Raw genomic sequence first — 14847 nt, forward strand, 5'->3', positions numbered from 1 at the left:
GTGGATGGACGGACGGAGAGGCAGGCGGGTGGGTCGGGCGGATGGATGGACAGATGGACAGGTGGACGGGGAGGCAGGCGGGTGGGTCGGGCGGACGGGGAGGCAGGCGGGTGAGTCGGGCTGTTGGGGAGGCAGGTGGGTGGGTCGGGTTGATGGGGAGGCAGGCGGCTGGGTCGGGCGGAGGGGGAGGCAGGCAGGTGGGTCGGGCGGAGGGGGAGGCAGGCGGCTGGGTCAGGCGGAGGGGGAGGCAGGCGGCTGGGTCGGGCGGAGGGGGAGGCAGGCGGGTGGGTTGGACGGACGGGGAGGCAGGCGGGATGGACGGGAAGGCAGGCAGGTGGGTCGGGCTGATGAGGAGGCAGGCGGGTGGGTTGGACGGACGGGGAGGCAGGTGGGATGGACGGGAAGGCAGGCAGGAGGGTCGGGCTGATGGGGAGGCAGGCAGGTGGGTCGGGCTGATGGGGAGGCAGGCGGCTGGGTCGGGCGGAGGGGGAGGCAGGCAGGTGGGTCGGGCGGAGGGGGAGGCAGGCGGCTGGGTCGGGCGGAGGGGGAGGCAGGCGGGCGGAGGGGGAGGCAGGCGGGTGGGTCGGGCGGAGGGGGAGGCAGGCGGCTGGGTCGGGCGGAGGGGGAGGCAGGCGGCTGGGTCGGGCTGATGGGGAGGCAGGCAGGTGGGTCGGGCTGATGGGGAGGCAGGCGGGTGGGTCGGGCTGATGGGGAGGCAGGTGGGTGGGTTGGACGGACGGGGAGGCAGGCGGGATGAACGGGAAGGCAGGCAGGTGGGTCGGGCTGATGGGGAGGCAGGCGGCTGGGTCGGGCGGAGGGGGAGGCAGGCGGGTGGATGGTCGCACAGAAGGGGAGATAGGTGGATGGACGGACGGAGAGGCAGGTGGGTGGGTTGGGCGGACTGGGAGGCAGGCGGGATGGACGGGGAGGCAGGTGGGTGGGTCGGGCGGACGGGGAAGCAGGTGGGTGGGTTGGACGGACGGGGAGGCAGGCGGGATGAACGGGAAGGCAGGCAGGTGGGTTGGGCTGATGGGGAGGCAGGCGGCTGGGTCGGGCGGAGGGGGAGGCAGGCGGGATGGGCGGGAAGGCAGCCAGGTGGGTCGGGCGGACGGGGAGGCAGGTGGGTGGGTTGGACGGACGGGGCGGCAGGTGGGATGAACGGGAAGGCAGGCAGGTGGGTTGGGCGGAGGGGGAGGCAGGTGGGATGGACGGGAAGGCAGGCAGGTGGGTCGGGCAGAGGGGGAGGCAGGCAGGTGGATGGTCGCGCAGAAGGGGAGATAGGTGGATGGACGGACGGAGAGGCAGGTGGGTGGGTTGGGCGGAGGGGGAGGCAGGTGGGATGGACGGGAAGGCAGGCAGGTGGGTCGGGCGGAGGGGGAGGCAGGCGGCTGGGTCAGGCAGAGGGGGAGGCAGGCGGGTTGATGGTCGCGCAGAAGGGGAGATAGGTGGGTGGACGGACGGAGAGGCAGGTGGGTGGGTTGGGCAGACGTATGGGGAGGCAGGCAGGTGGGTCGAGTGGATAGGAGGCAGGCGGGTGGGTGGGTCGGGTGGACGGACAGACGGATGGGGAGACAGTCGGGTGGACGGACAGACGGACGGGGAGACGGGCTGGCGCCCCCGCATCTCACCCCACGCCCACCCGCCCGGCCCCGCAGGCCTTCAGCCGGGCTCACCGCATCGGCCAGGCCAACAAGGTGATGATCTACCGCTTCGTGACGCGGGCCTCGGTGGAGGAGCGGATCACGCAGGTGGCCAAGCGGAAGATGATGCTGACCCACCTGGTGGTGCGCCCGGGGCTGGGCTCCAAGGCCGGCAGCATGTCCAAGCAGGAGCTGGACGACATCCTGAAATTCGGCACCGAGGAGCTTTTCAAGGACGAGAACGAGGGTGAGGGGCGGCTGGGTCTGGGGAGTGTGTGTGTGTGTCGGGGGGCGGTGGGAGTGGGGCTTGACGGGTGGGGCAGGGGATGGCTGGGGTCGGGGTTGGGGGACACAGGTGGGGCTGCCTGGGACGGGAGTTAGGGGATGGCTGGGGTGTGGGGAAGAGAGAAGTGGGGGATGCTGGTGAGAGGGTTGGGGGATAGGGGGTAGAGGATGGTGTGGCTGGCTTGGGTTGTGTGGGGCGAGAGATGAGTGTGGGGCTTGTAGGTGGGGGAGGGGGCCAGCAGGGCAGGGGGGGCAGGACTAGAAGGAGCCTGGGCTGTGTGAGGGTCTGACTGGGGTGGGGGGCGAGGCCAGGCTGAGGGATGGGGGGGCCCTGCGATCCCAGGGGGCTGGAGCCTGGAGGTCAGCGGGACCACCCAGCAGGGGGGAGGCGGGGCTTGGGGCAGGGGAGAGGAGCCCCCCCCAGACTCGCCCCCTGGCTCCAGCCTCCCTGGAGGGGGGATTGAGGGGCCCCCGCCCTGACGTGGGTCTGGCCCCCCCAGGGGAGAACAAGGAGGAGGACAGCAGCGTGATCCACTACGACAACGAGGCCATCGCCCGGCTGCTCGACCGCAACCAGGACGCCACCGACGACGCCGACGTGCAGAACATGAACGAGTATCTCAGCTCCTTCAAGGTGGCCCAGTACGTGGTGCGGGAGGAGGACAAGGTGAGTGGGGGGCGGGCGCTGGGGGGGGCAGGGGACCCCGCCCGCCCCGGCCCCACCCCTCACCCCGCCCTGCCTTGGCAGATCGAGGAGATCGAGCGGGAGATCATTAAGCAGGAGGAGAACGTGGACCCCGACTACTGGGAGAAGCTGCTGCGCCATCACTACGAGCAGCAGCAGGAGGACCTGGCCCGCAACCTGGGGAAGGGCAAACGGGTCCGGAAGCAGGTCAACTACAACGACGCTGCGCAGGAGGACCAAGGTGGGCGCTCGGGGGGCGCAGGGGCTGCGGGTCGGGACTGAGGGGCACCGGTAGAACTGGGGGGGCAGCGAGGCAGGGCTGGGGTAGCATGAGCCGGCCCCTTTGGTATTAAGCTGGGGCCGTGTGGGCCAGGCTAACGAGCCGCGCAGCAGAGGGGATCAGGAGGAGGAATCTGGGCTCGGATTCCCCGCGTCCCCCGCGCTAACGAGGGACAGGCCGGTTCCGGTTACAAACCGCCCTGCTGGTATTTCAGACAATCAGTCCGAGTACTCGGTGGGATCGGAAGAGGAGGACGAAGACTTCGACGAGAGGCCGGAAGGTGAGGGCCCGGGTTTGGGGGTACCACAGCTCGGTGTCAGCGGGGGAATGGCATCAGACCCTGTCCAAGGCCCATTTAAACCCCGCGTTGGCATGTCAAACTTCTTGTCGGGGGGAAAAGAAACCACAGAAATTTGCGGCAAGACTGAGATTTGGTCCGTTGTCTCCCGCTTGTCTAAACTTGCTCTGCGCCTGCACGGAGGAGACCCGCGTGACTCGGCCCGTAGTTAGCACGTAGGAAAGGTGGTGCCTCTTGCGTGGACGTGAGCACGCGGGCGGAAAAGCCGCTCTTCTTCCTAGCGGGAAAGCTCGGATAGCGGGGGGTTAACGAGCACGGTCCGTGGGCGTTGTCGGATACAGCCGGCGTCGGAGCTGTAGTGTAGACAGACCCTGCCGCTCTCTGAACACGGCCCCTGGCAAGTGGCTGGGCCGGGCGGGAAGCTCCGAGCCCAGCATCCGAGATGTATTTTGACCACCGCCTCCAAATCTCGCGCCTGGTGTGACGGGGGGCACGGTGGGGGCTCAGTTTGGGACGGGGTGGGGTCCGTGCAGCTCGGAGAGCCGCTCCAGCCGTCCCCACGCCAAGCACCGGGCTCCGTTCCCGGCTCCGGCCTCTCTGGGCTGGCGGGCAGGGGCATTTCATCGCGTCTCCTTCCGCCCACGCAGGCCGGCGCCAGTCCAAACGCCAGCTCCGCAACGAGAAAGACAAACCTCTGCCCCCGCTGCTGGCTCGAGTCGGGGGCAACATCGAGGTGAGACACGGTCCTGGGAGCCTGGACGCCTGGGTTCTCTCCTCAGCTCTGGGAGGGGAGTGGGGGCTGGTGGTTAGAGCAGGGGGGGCTGGGAGCCAGGACTCCTGGGTTCTCTTCCCGGCTCTGGGAGGGCAGTGGGGGCTGGTGGGTTAGAGCAGGGGGGCTGGGTGCCAGGACTCCTGGGTTCTCTCCTCAGCTCTGGGAGGGGAGTGGGGGCTGGTGGGTTAGAGCAGGGGGGCTGGGAGCCAGGACTCCTGGGTTCTCTCCCTGGCTCTGGGAGGGGAGTGGGGGCTGGTGGGTCAGAGCAGGGGGGGCTGGGAGCCAGGACTCCTGGGTTCTCTCCCTGGCTCTGGGAGGGGAGTGGGGGCTGGTGGTTAGAGCAGGGGGGGCTGGGAGCCAGGACTCCTGGGTTCTCTGCCCGGCTCTGGAAGGGGAGTGGGGGCTGGTGGGCTAGAGCAGGGGGGCTGGGAGCCAGGACTCCTGGGTTCTCTCCCCGGCTCTGGGAGGGGAGTGGGGGCTGGTGGGTCAGAGCAGGGGGGCTGGGAGCTAGGACTCCTGGGTTCTCTCCCCGGCTCTGGGAGGGGAGTGGGGGCTGGTGGGTTAGAGCAGGGGGGCTGGGTGCCAGGACTCCTGGGTTCTCTCCTCAGCTCTGGGAGGGGAGTGGGGGTTGGTGGGTTAGAGCAGGGGGGCTGGGAGCCAGGACTCCTGGGTTCTCTCCCTGGCTCTGGGAGGGGAGTGGGGGCTGGTGGGTCAGAGCAGGGGGGGCTGGGAGCCAGGACTCCTGGGTTCTCTCCCTGGCTCTGGGACAGGAGTGGGGGCTGGTGGTTAGAGCAGGGGGGGCTGGGAGCCAGGACTCCTGGGTTCTCTGCCCGGCTCTGGAAGGGGAGTGGGGGCTGGTGGGCTAGAGCAGGGGGGCTGGGAGCCAGGACTCCTGGGTTCTCTCCCCGGCTCTGGGAGGGGAGTGGGGGCTGGTGGGTCAGAGCAGGGGGGGCTGGGAGCCAGGACTCCTGGGTTCTCTCCCCGGCTCTGGGAGGGGAGTGGGGCTGGTGGGTCAGAGCAGGGGGGGCTGGGAGCCAGGACTCCTGGGTTCTCTCCCCGGCTCTGGGAGGGGAGTGGGGGCTGGTGGGTTAGAGCAGGGGGGGCTGGGAGCCAGGACTCCTGGGTTCTCCCCCTGGCTCTGGGAGGGGAGTGGGGGCTGGTGGGTTAGAGCAGGGGGGGCTGGGAGCCAGGACTCCTGGGTTCTCTCCCCGGCTCTGGGAGGGGAGTGGGGGCTGGTGGGTCAGAGCAGAGGGGGCTGGGAGCCAGGACTCCTGGGTTCTCTCCCCAGCTCTGGGAGGGGAGTGGGGGCTGGTGGGTTAGAGCAGGGGGGCTGGGAGCCAGGACTCCTGGGTTCTCTCCCCGGCTCTGGGAGGGGAAGCAGGTGAGCTCTGGCTCTGCTAAGCAGGGCCTCATCTCTCAGCAATGGGCCCCGCAGAGGATGGGGAGCTCCCCGGGAAGGGCGCTGGGAGGGGGCCGGCAGAGGGCCGGGAGGTCCCCGGGGAGGGCACGGGGGGTCTCTCTCTCTCTCTCTCACCTGCCTCCGCTGTCAGGTGTTGGGGTTCAACACGCGCCAGCGCAAGGCCTTCCTGAACGCCGTCATGCGCTGGGGGATGCCCCCCCAGGACGCCTTCACCACCCAGTGGCTGGTCCGGGACCTCCGAGGCAAGACGGAGAAGGAATTCAAGTAGGTGCCGGCCCGGGGAGAGCTCGCCAGGCCGGGGAGACCCTGCTCCCCGATTCCCCCAGCCTCTCTGGGGCACGGGGAGGCTGGGGAAGCAGGGCCCCCCCAAGTCCGTGGGTGCTGCCCGTTCCCCCTTGCCACGTGATGACGCTTCTTACTCATCTGAGCGCCCCGTTGCGCCGCCAGCCGTCTGCTTTCCTGGAGTGGGCACGGGAAGGCGCCGCCCCCCTCCCTCGCGCAGACGGAGATCACCCCCTCGTGGGGGCGGCCGGGCCGGGGCAATGAGGGGGGCGCGCCTGAGCTGTGGCTGTCCCCCTACCCGGAGCCGGCCCGCCACACAGGCTCCCTACGCAGGGCGGGATGAGAAACCGGGTCTGATGGCAACTGGCAGGCGTTCGAGGGTGGAGAGCCAGTGATCCCCCCCCCCCCATGTGTCCTAGCCCCCGCGCGTTGCTAGCAGCAAACCAGCAGGGATTCCCCTCCAGCTCAGGCGCTCAGCGGGGCTGTTCTCGCCGAGCGGGGGGCTCCATGGTTCTCAGCTCCTGGTCTTCCCCACCGCAGGGCCTACGTCTCCCTCTTCATGAGGCACCTGTGTGAGCCCGGGGCGGACGGCTCGGAGACCTTCGCCGACGGCGTGCCCAGGGAGGGGCTGTCCCGGCAGCAGGTCCTGACGCGCATCGGCGTCATGTCGCTGGTCAAGAAGAAGGTGCGTTGCCAGGGGCGGGAGGAGGGTTGGCGGGGGGCTGGGGTTGAGATCCAGGGTCCCGGGACTGCGGAAAGGAGCTTGGACACCAGGAGAGGATCCGGGGTGCGGGCTGAGCGGCCTCCAGGGAGGAGGCCTGAGCTGTGTCACCTCGGTGTCTAGTGAAGCCGATCCTGGAGTTGGGGCAGCTTGGACAGGGGGTGGGAAAGGCCCGAGACAGCATGATTCGGTGAATAGCCACTGCCCTTCCGCCCCCCCACGCCGTACTGTGCCTCAGTTTCCCTTCCTGCCCTTTGTCTGTTCAAACTGAGCTCTCTGAGACAGGGTTTTTTTCTCACTGTGTGTCTGACAGGCTCCCCCATTTCATTTGGGGCAGAGGAGTTGATCTCGGTCGTGGGGGGTGGGGGGTGTCTGAATTAGGGTTAGGGAGGGCGAACGGAGCCACAGAGGGCCGGGGTGGGGGGCGCACGGCGTGTGGGACTGATGCGGCGCCGTCGGCTCCCCGCAGGTGCAGGAATTCGAGCACATCAACGGGCGGTGGAGCATGCCCGAGCTCATGCCCGACCCCAGCGCCGACTCCAAGCGGTCGTCCCGCGCCTCTTCGCCAACCATCAAGACCTCCACCACCACCCCCGAACCCAGCTGTACCAACACGCCCTGCACCTCCAAACCAGGTAGGGCCTGGCCCCGATCCCCGGGTCCCGCCCCTCTGCGCCGCAGCCCGGGAATCGCACCCACATGGGCGGGGGAGGAGCCTGGGGCCTGACCCCACCCCGGGGTCCCTGCCCCCATGCACAGGGGGGATGGGCGGGGTCCCCTGGCGCCGCCCAGTTGATGCCGGTCTCCTCGCAGCCACGCCAGCCCCCAGCGAGCGCGGGGACGGGACGGGGCCGCTGGCCGAGAAGGAGGAGCTGGAGGCGGCCAAGGAGCCGGAGAAGGAACCGAAAAGCGGCGAGCGGATGGAGACGGAGGTTGGTGCTTGGTGCAGATCCTGGCGCTTCCCGGCCCAGCTAGGGACCCAAAGGGAAACTGAGGCAGGGGGGCCTTGCTCGGGGCTGATCTCCCGTTCCGCTGGCCACGCGCGGCGCAGGGCGAGGCAGAGCCACCCGGGCCTCATCTCTACTGCGCTCGGGTAGTTTCGAGATTTGCACGTTTTCCCCTTGTTCCATGGTGCGGCGACACCGAAATCTTGTGGGTACCTCCTGCCCCCCCCCGAGACAGCCCAGAAGGACATTGGCCAGCGAGCAGGTCCCTGATTCCATGGGATAATTCCCCCGTGGCTGAGGATGGGATCCAGGGAGGTGCCTCCCTCTGAGACTCAGTTTCCCCACGTGGGGGGGATATCACCGACCCCAAAGCCCAATTTCTCTGTGGAACTCCCTGCCACTGGATATCACTGGATATCACCGACCCCAAAGCCCAATTTCTCTGTGGAACTCCCTGCCACTGGATATCACCGATCCCAAAGCCCAATTTCCCTGTGGAACTCCTTGCCATTGACTATTACCGATCCCAAAACCCATTTTCCCTGTGGAACTCCCCGCCACTGGCTATTACCGTGTGTGTGTGCTGCGCGGGGGTGATAATCTGCCCCTCGTTCCGGGGCAGATAAACGGGGATTTCCCGCCTCCTCGAACCCGTGTCCTCTCCCCGTCAGGGCCCTGCAGTGGACCAGCCAACGCCCACCACCTCCCCCGGGGAGAAAAGTGAGCCGAAAGCGGACGAGGACGAGTCCCTGGTGCCGGGGGAGAAGGAGCCGGAGGCAGAGCCCTTGGTCAAGGAGGAGAAGGAGAAGTCGGGTAACGCCGAGTCAGTGGGGCCAGCTGGTGTCAGTGGGCGTCTGTGGGGAAGGATAGTGTCTATGGGGCTGGATGGATGGGTGTATGGGGATGGAGAGCATCTAGGGGGCGGATGGATGCATAGCGTCTATAGGGATGGATGGAGATCCAGCGCTTTGCCTGTCTGACAGATGGGGAAACTGAGGCTGGGATTGTTGCTGGGCCTTCCCTGGGGAGGTTGTGGCCGAGACGGGTCCTAACCCGGTGCCTCCCTCCCGAGCTTGTCCCGGGGGCACCTGGCTGATCTTGGCTCACAGGTCTCGGTGCCGTCTGGTTCCAGGTGCCGGGCCGGAAGAGCCGGTGGCGGAGAAGGCCGAGGAGAGACCTGCTGACAGCGATGAGCCCAAGGAGAAGGGGGATGGGGAAGGGCCGGAGGTGAAGAAAGGTAACTTCCTTCCGCGCGGCGTGAACTGGCCCTGTGCAGCTCCGTCGGGGCGTTAACTCTGAACCCTAATGATGGCTATTTAAAAGGATGCCCTGATCAGCTCTTTCACGCACAGCCAGTGGGGGTGGGGGGCAGCATTTGGGCTGGAGCAGTCGGTCGGTGGGCATAGCAACTAGGGGCGTTGACTCTGACCCCTAATGATGGCTGCAGCGTCCCTTGTGCTTGCAGAAGAGGTGAAGGTGGAGAAGGAAGCTGGCAAGGAGCCCAGGATGGGCAGCATCAAGGAGGAGAGCAAGGCCAACGGGCGGAAGGAAGACAAGGCCGACAAGCCCCGATTCATGTTCAACATCGCAGACGGCGGCTTCACGGGTGAGAGGCCACCTGAGAGCCGCTGGTGTGCCAGGGCTAGCGTCTGGAGAGTGGGGAGAGGAGGACGGTCTGTGCAGCGCCCGGCGCGACGGGGCCCCAATCTCGGTCGGGAGCGGGGGGTCGTCTGGGCACCCCCGTGGATCTCACACCGCCCGTTTTCTCCGCAGAGCTGCACACGCTGTGGCAGAACGAGGAGCGGGCGGCCATCTCCTCCGGGAAGCTGAACGAGATCTGGCACCGACGCCACGACTACTGGCTGCTGGCTGGCATCGTGCTGTATCCTTCACCACGGCCTGGCTCTGGGGACGGGGAATCTGAGATCGTGCAGCCCCCCTGCCCCCGCCCGTGAATTTCAAAGTCTCTAATCAATCCCAGCATGCAATGTCCCCCACCTGCCCTGTAACCCCCCAAGCCATGGGATATCACCGATCCCCAAAACATTTCTCTGTGGAACTCCCCGCCACTGGATATTACTGATCCCAAAATCCAATTTCCCTGTGGAACTCCCCACCACTGGATATCACCAGTCCCAAAACCCAATTTCTCTGTGGAACTCTCTGCCACTGGATATCACCGATCCCAAAGCCCAATTTCCCTGTGGAACTCCCTGCCACAGGATATCACCGATCCCAAAGCCCAGTTTCCCTGTGGAACTCCCTGCCACTGGATATCACCGATCCCAAAATCCAATTTCCCTGTGGAACTCCCTGCCACTGGATATCACCGATCCCAAAGCCCAGTTTCCCTGTGGAACTCTCTGCCACTGGATATCACCGATCCCAAAGCCCAATTTCCCTGTCGAACTTTCTGCCACTGGATATCACCGATCCCAAAGCCCAATTTCCCTGTGGAACTCCTTGCCATTGACTATTACCGATCCCAAGATCCAGTTTCCCGGTGGAACTCCCTGCCGCAGGATGTTACTTAATGCCCCAGTGCCAGGATTGATACTTGCATGTTCCAGGGAGCCTGGTTGTTTTGCCCGGTCTCCTCCCACCCCGGACAGCTGCCCAGCCAAGCTTTCTTGGCACCCCCATTCCTGGCGGGTTCTCGGGAGCGTCCCCGAGCCTCTCCCCTCCCGTGAGCCATCGGGGGGCATCTGGTTGGGAGCGGGAGGGAGGCGAAGGGGGCGGCCCCTGTCCCGCAGCCCGTCAGGATCCTTAGCGCCCCCCGCCCGGAGCAGGCACGGCTACGCCCGCTGGCAGGACATCCAGAACGACGCCCAGTTCAGCATCATCAACGAGCCCTTCAAAACCGAGGCCAACAAGGGGAATTTCCTGGAGATGAAAAACAAGTTCCTGGCCAGGAGGTTCAAGGTAGGAGCGAGAAGTGGGGACCCCCCCATGCCGGGCGGGCAGCAGGGTCCCAATGCCCCTGGGAGAGGAGAATCCTAACGTAGGACTCCTGGGTTCTCCCGCCAGTTCTGGGAGGGGAGTGGGGGCTGGTGGTTAGAGCAGGGGGGGCTGGGAGCCAGGACTCCTGGGTTCTCTCCCCGGCTCTGGGAGGGAAGTGGGGGCTGGTGGCTCAGAGCAGGACGGGGCTGGGAGCCAGGACTCCTGGGTTCTCTCCCCGGCTCTGGGAGGGGAGTGGGGGCTGGTGGGTCAGAGCAGGGGGGCTGGGAGCCAGGACTCCTGGGTTCTCTCCCCGGCTCTGGGAGGGGAGTGGGGGCTGGTGGGTCAGAGCAGGTGGGCTGGGAGCCAGGACTCCTGGGTTCTCTCCCCAGCTCTGGGAAGGGAGTGGGGGCTGGTGGGTTAGAGCAGGGGGGCTGGGAGCCAGGACTCCTGGGTTCTCTCCCCAGCTCTAGGAGGGGAGTGGGGGCTGGTGGGCTAGAGCAGGGGGGGTTGGGAGCCAGGACTCCTGGGTTCTCTCCCTGGCTCTGGGAGGGGAGTGGGGGCTGGTGGGTTAGAGCAGGGGGGGCTGGGAGCCAGGACTCCTGGGTTCTCTCCCTGGCTCTGGGAGGGGAGTGGGGGCTGGTGGGTTAGAGTAGGGGGGGCTGGGAGCCAGGACTCCTGGGTTCTCTCCCCAGCTCTAGGAGGGCAGTGGGGGCTGGTGGTTAGAGCTGGGGGGGTGGGGGCTGGGAGCCAGGCCTCCTGGGTTCTCTCCCTGGCTCTGGGAAGGGAGGGGGGGGGCTGGTGACCGTCCATGAGCCCTGTGCCCCTGCGGGTTGTGGGTGGCTCAGCAGGTCTCCTGCCCCCTTCCCCGCAGCTCCTGGAGCAGGCGCTGGTGATCGAGGAGCAGCTGCGCCGAGCCGCCTACCTGAACATGACTCAGGACCCCAGCCACCCGGCCATGGCGCTCAACACCCGCTTTGCCGAGGTCGAGTGTCTGGCCGAGAGCCACCAGCACTTGTCCAAGGAGTCCCTGGCTGGCAACAAGCCTGCCAACGCCGTCCTTCACAAGGGTAAGAGGAGGGCGGGCAGGCGGGCGCGGAGAGGACGGTGTCTGTAACGTCCAAAGCTTCCTCTGTACCGTGCTCTCTGAATCATTAAAGTGGGGTTGTGATCAGAAATGCCGCTGTGTTCGGTTGTCTCCTTAATCCTGCTCTGTGTATCTCTGGTGTATCCTCTGAGTATCTCTGGTGTATCCTCTGAGTATCTCTCTGTGTATCTGCTGAGTAGCCCCCCAAGCCTTGGCTAAGTATTTCTGGGGTGTCACTCGAGTATCAGCTAAGTAGCTCCGGTGTATGCCCCAAGTACCGGATGGGTATGCCTGGAGTATCTCTAGTGTATCTGATGACTGTCCTCCAAGTATCTGCTGAGTATCGCTGATGTGTGTGCTGAGTATCGCTGGTGTATGCCCCTGAGTATCTGCTGAGTATCGGTGTGTGCCCTGAGTATCTGCTGAGTATTGCTGGTGTATCTCTCGAGTATCCTTTGAATATCTCTTGGGTATCACTTGTGTATTTCTCCCCGAGTATCATGTGAGTATCTCTGGTGTATTTCTCCCCCAAGAATTATGTGAGTATTTCACCTCCCTCCCTAACCCCGAGTATCATGTGAGTGTCTCTGGTGTACTTCACCTCCTGCGTATCTCCGGTGCATTACTCCACCATCACACCCCTCCCCCCCACACCTGACGGGTATCTCTGGTGTATTCCTGTCCCGGGTATCATGTGAGTATCTCCGGTGTATGCATCCTCTGAGTATCTCTGGTACATCGGCCCCCCCTCTGAGTATCTCCGGTGTATTTCTCTTCTTGAGTGTCACTTGAGTATCTCCAGCATATTCATCCCCCTGAGTATCACTTGAGTGTCTCTGGTGTATTCATCCATCTGAGTATCACCACTTGAGTATCTCTGGTGAATTCACCTCCCCACTCCTGGGTATCACTTGAGTATCTTCGGAGTATTCACCCCCCTGAGTATCTCTGGAGTATTCTTTCTCCTGAGCATCCTCTGAGTATCTCTGGAGTAATCTTCCTCCTGAGTATCCCCCGAGTATCTCTGGAGTATTCTTCCTCCTGAGTATCCCCTGAGTATCTCTGGAGTATTCTTCCTCCTGAGTATCCCCTGAGTATATCTGGAGTATTCTTCCTCCTGAGTATCCCCTGAGTATCTCTGAAGTCTTCATCCCCCGAGTATCTTTGGAGTAATCTTCTCCTGAGTATCCCCCGAGTATCTCTGGAGTATTCTTCCTCCTGAGTATCCCCGGAGTATCTCTGGAGTAATGGCTCTCCCCACTCGAGCCGACCTGACATGGAGGTTGGGGGAGACGGGGCAGGGCCCTGCTCTGCCTCGGGCGTCCCGGCCGGCTCGGCCCTGGCGGGGTGGGGCCACCGCGGGGCAGCCGGCCCGGCCCCCGCGCCCCGCCTGACGCCTCTCCCCCTCTCTCTGTCTCTCCGCGCCCCAGTGCTCAACCAGCTGGAGGAGCTGCTGAGCGACATGAAGGCCGACGTGACGCGCCTGCCGGCCACGCTGTCCCGCATCCCGCCCATCGCCGCCCGCCTCCAGATGTCGGAGCGCAGCATCCTTAGCCGCCTGGCCAACAAGGGCACCGAGACGCAGACGGCCCCGGTAATGCCTGGGGGGGCTCGGCCACAGCCCCGCGGGCCTTGTAACCACTGGGGGCTGGGCCCCATAACCACTGGAGGGTGCTTGGCCCTGCTCCCATGGGCACCATAATGCCTGGGGAGGCTTAGCCACACCCCCGTGGGCCTTGTAATAACTGGGGGGCCTTGGCCCTGGCCCCGCAGGCCCCATAATGCCCTGACCCACCCCCCGTGCGCCTGCGGAGCTCACTGCCCCCCACCTTCTCTTCCAGGCCTTCCCACCGGGCCCGTACGCCACCCCCCAGAGCTTCGGGGGCTCCTTCAGTGCCGGAGCCCTGCCCACGGGGGGAGCCAACTACAGCCAGATGCCCGCTGGGTCCTTCATCACAGGTCAGCCCCCGGGTCCAGGGTACGGTGGTGGGGGCTGGGAGCCAGGACTACCCCTGGCTCTGGGAGGGGAGTCGGGGCTGGTGGGTTAGAGCAGGGGGGGCTGGGAGCCAGGACTCCTGGGTTCTCTCCCCAGCTCTGGGAAGGGAGTGGGGGCTGGTGGGTCAGAGCAGGGGGGGCTGGGAGCCAGGACTCCTGGGTTCTCTCCCCGGCTCTGGGAGGGGAGTGGGGGCTGGTGGGTTAGAGCAGTGGGGCTGGGAGCCAGGACTCCTGGGTTCTCTCCCCGGCTCTGGGAGGGGAGTGGGGGCTGGTGGGTTTTTCTCTTTTCACCCCAGTTCCCCCCTCTTCCCCGCAGCCGCCACCAACGGCCCCCCGGTGCTGGTGAAGCGGGAGCGGGACGCCGACCCCCTGGAGAGGAAGGAGGCCCGGGCCGGCGAGGTGATCTGTATCGACGACTGAGGGGGACCCCTTTCCTCCCGCGGGCAGGGGGCAGCCCCTCCCCCTCTTTCTTTCCCAGGGGGGGCACGATACCTGCTCTATCCAGACGGGACCCCGCCCCCCCCCCCACTTCCTGGGGGGTGGGTATGTAGCCTGGGCGGGTGACGGGGGGGTCCTGCCCTGGGACCCCCGCCCCGCCGGCTACTCTATAAATATGAATATATATATATATATATATACACACATACTGTATGGGAGCCCCCCGCCAGCCCCCCAGGCCCTCCCCTCAGCACCCCACTGGGGGGGCAGCCCCCCCGGCTTGGGAAGGTGACCTCCCATCCCAAAGTGGGGCAGGGGGGCAGTTCTACCTCGCTGCGGTGTGGCTCGGGGGGGGCTGGGCGGGTGGGAGGGCGCCGGGAGTCACTCCGGATTGTCGCCAGTTCGCATCACTTCTTGTTTAAACTGCGCGGAATAAAGGCACCGTTTCCTTGGCTACGTGAGCCCGCCTCCGGCTGTGTTTGCGGGGGGACGGGGGCCTCCCTCCCCCCGCAGCGGGGCGGGGCCCCGTGCCCCCACAGAGGGAAGCCGCTCCCCAACGATCTCCCTAGCCCCCACACCTGTCCCTCTTCACCAACCCCATCCCCACACACCTGTTCATCCCCTCACGCCAGCCTGTCCCCACACACCTGTCTGTCCCCTCACACCTGCCTGTTCCCATCCCCACACACCTGTTCATGCCTGTCTGTTCCCCCGTCCCCACACACACCCGTCCCCTCACACCTGCCTGTTCCCATCCCCACACACCTGTTCATGCCTGTCTGTTCCCCCGTCCCCACACACACCCGTCCCCTCACACCTGCCTGTTCCCCCGTCCCCACACACCTGTTCATCCCCTCACGCCTGCCTGTTCCCCCGTCCCCACACACACCCATCCCCACACACCTGTTCATCCCCTCACGCCTGCCTGTTCCCGTCCCCACACACCTGTTCATCCCCTCACGCCTGCCTGTCCCCACACACACCTGTCCATCCTCTCACACTGCCTGTTCCTGTCCCCACACACACCCGTCCCCACACACCTGTTCATCCCCTCACGCCA

At 65.8% G+C, this 14847-nt stretch overlaps 1 protein-coding gene across 6 annotated transcripts in view; it reads left to right on the top strand.

Moving 5' to 3' along the window:
- The window catches only part of CHD3 (chromodomain helicase DNA binding protein 3), a 60585-nt gene extending 46337 nt beyond the window's left edge, over positions 1–14248 (top strand). For 5 of the 6 annotated variants that reach the window (XM_030546291.1, XM_030546293.1, XM_030546292.1 and 2 more), the window contains exons 24-41: positions 1656–1887; positions 2426–2592; positions 2674–2851; positions 3105–3170; positions 3836–3921; positions 5511–5644; positions 6203–6347; positions 6853–7018; positions 7197–7315; positions 8002–8143; positions 8463–8567; positions 8778–8936; positions 9104–9212; positions 10120–10252; positions 11142–11337; positions 12785–12948; positions 13196–13313; positions 13666–14248. In XM_030546291.1, the coding sequence (XP_030402151.1) occupies positions 1656–1887; positions 2426–2592; positions 2674–2851; positions 3105–3170; positions 3836–3921; positions 5511–5644; positions 6203–6347; positions 6853–7018; positions 7197–7315; positions 8002–8143; positions 8463–8567; positions 8778–8936; positions 9104–9212; positions 10120–10252; positions 11142–11337; positions 12785–12948; positions 13196–13313; positions 13666–13769 (2523 nt within the window). In that variant the 3' untranslated portion in view covers positions 13770–14248. The remainder of the gene's footprint in view (positions 1–1655; positions 1888–2425; positions 2593–2673; positions 2852–3104; positions 3171–3835; positions 3922–5510; positions 5645–6202; positions 6348–6852; positions 7019–7196; positions 7316–8001; positions 8144–8462; positions 8568–8777; positions 8937–9103; positions 9213–10119; positions 10253–11141; positions 11338–12784; positions 12949–13195; positions 13314–13665) is intronic. The other variant, XM_030546294.1, reaches the window with a different exon arrangement.
- The last annotated feature ends 599 nt before the right edge of the window (positions 14249–14847 follow it).

This window comes from Gopherus evgoodei, unplaced genomic scaffold, assembly GCF_007399415.2.
Source record: "Gopherus evgoodei ecotype Sinaloan lineage unplaced genomic scaffold, rGopEvg1_v1.p scaffold_43_arrow_ctg1, whole genome shotgun sequence".
In the NCBI taxonomy this organism is placed as follows: Eukaryota; Metazoa; Chordata; order Testudines; family Testudinidae; genus Gopherus; species Gopherus evgoodei.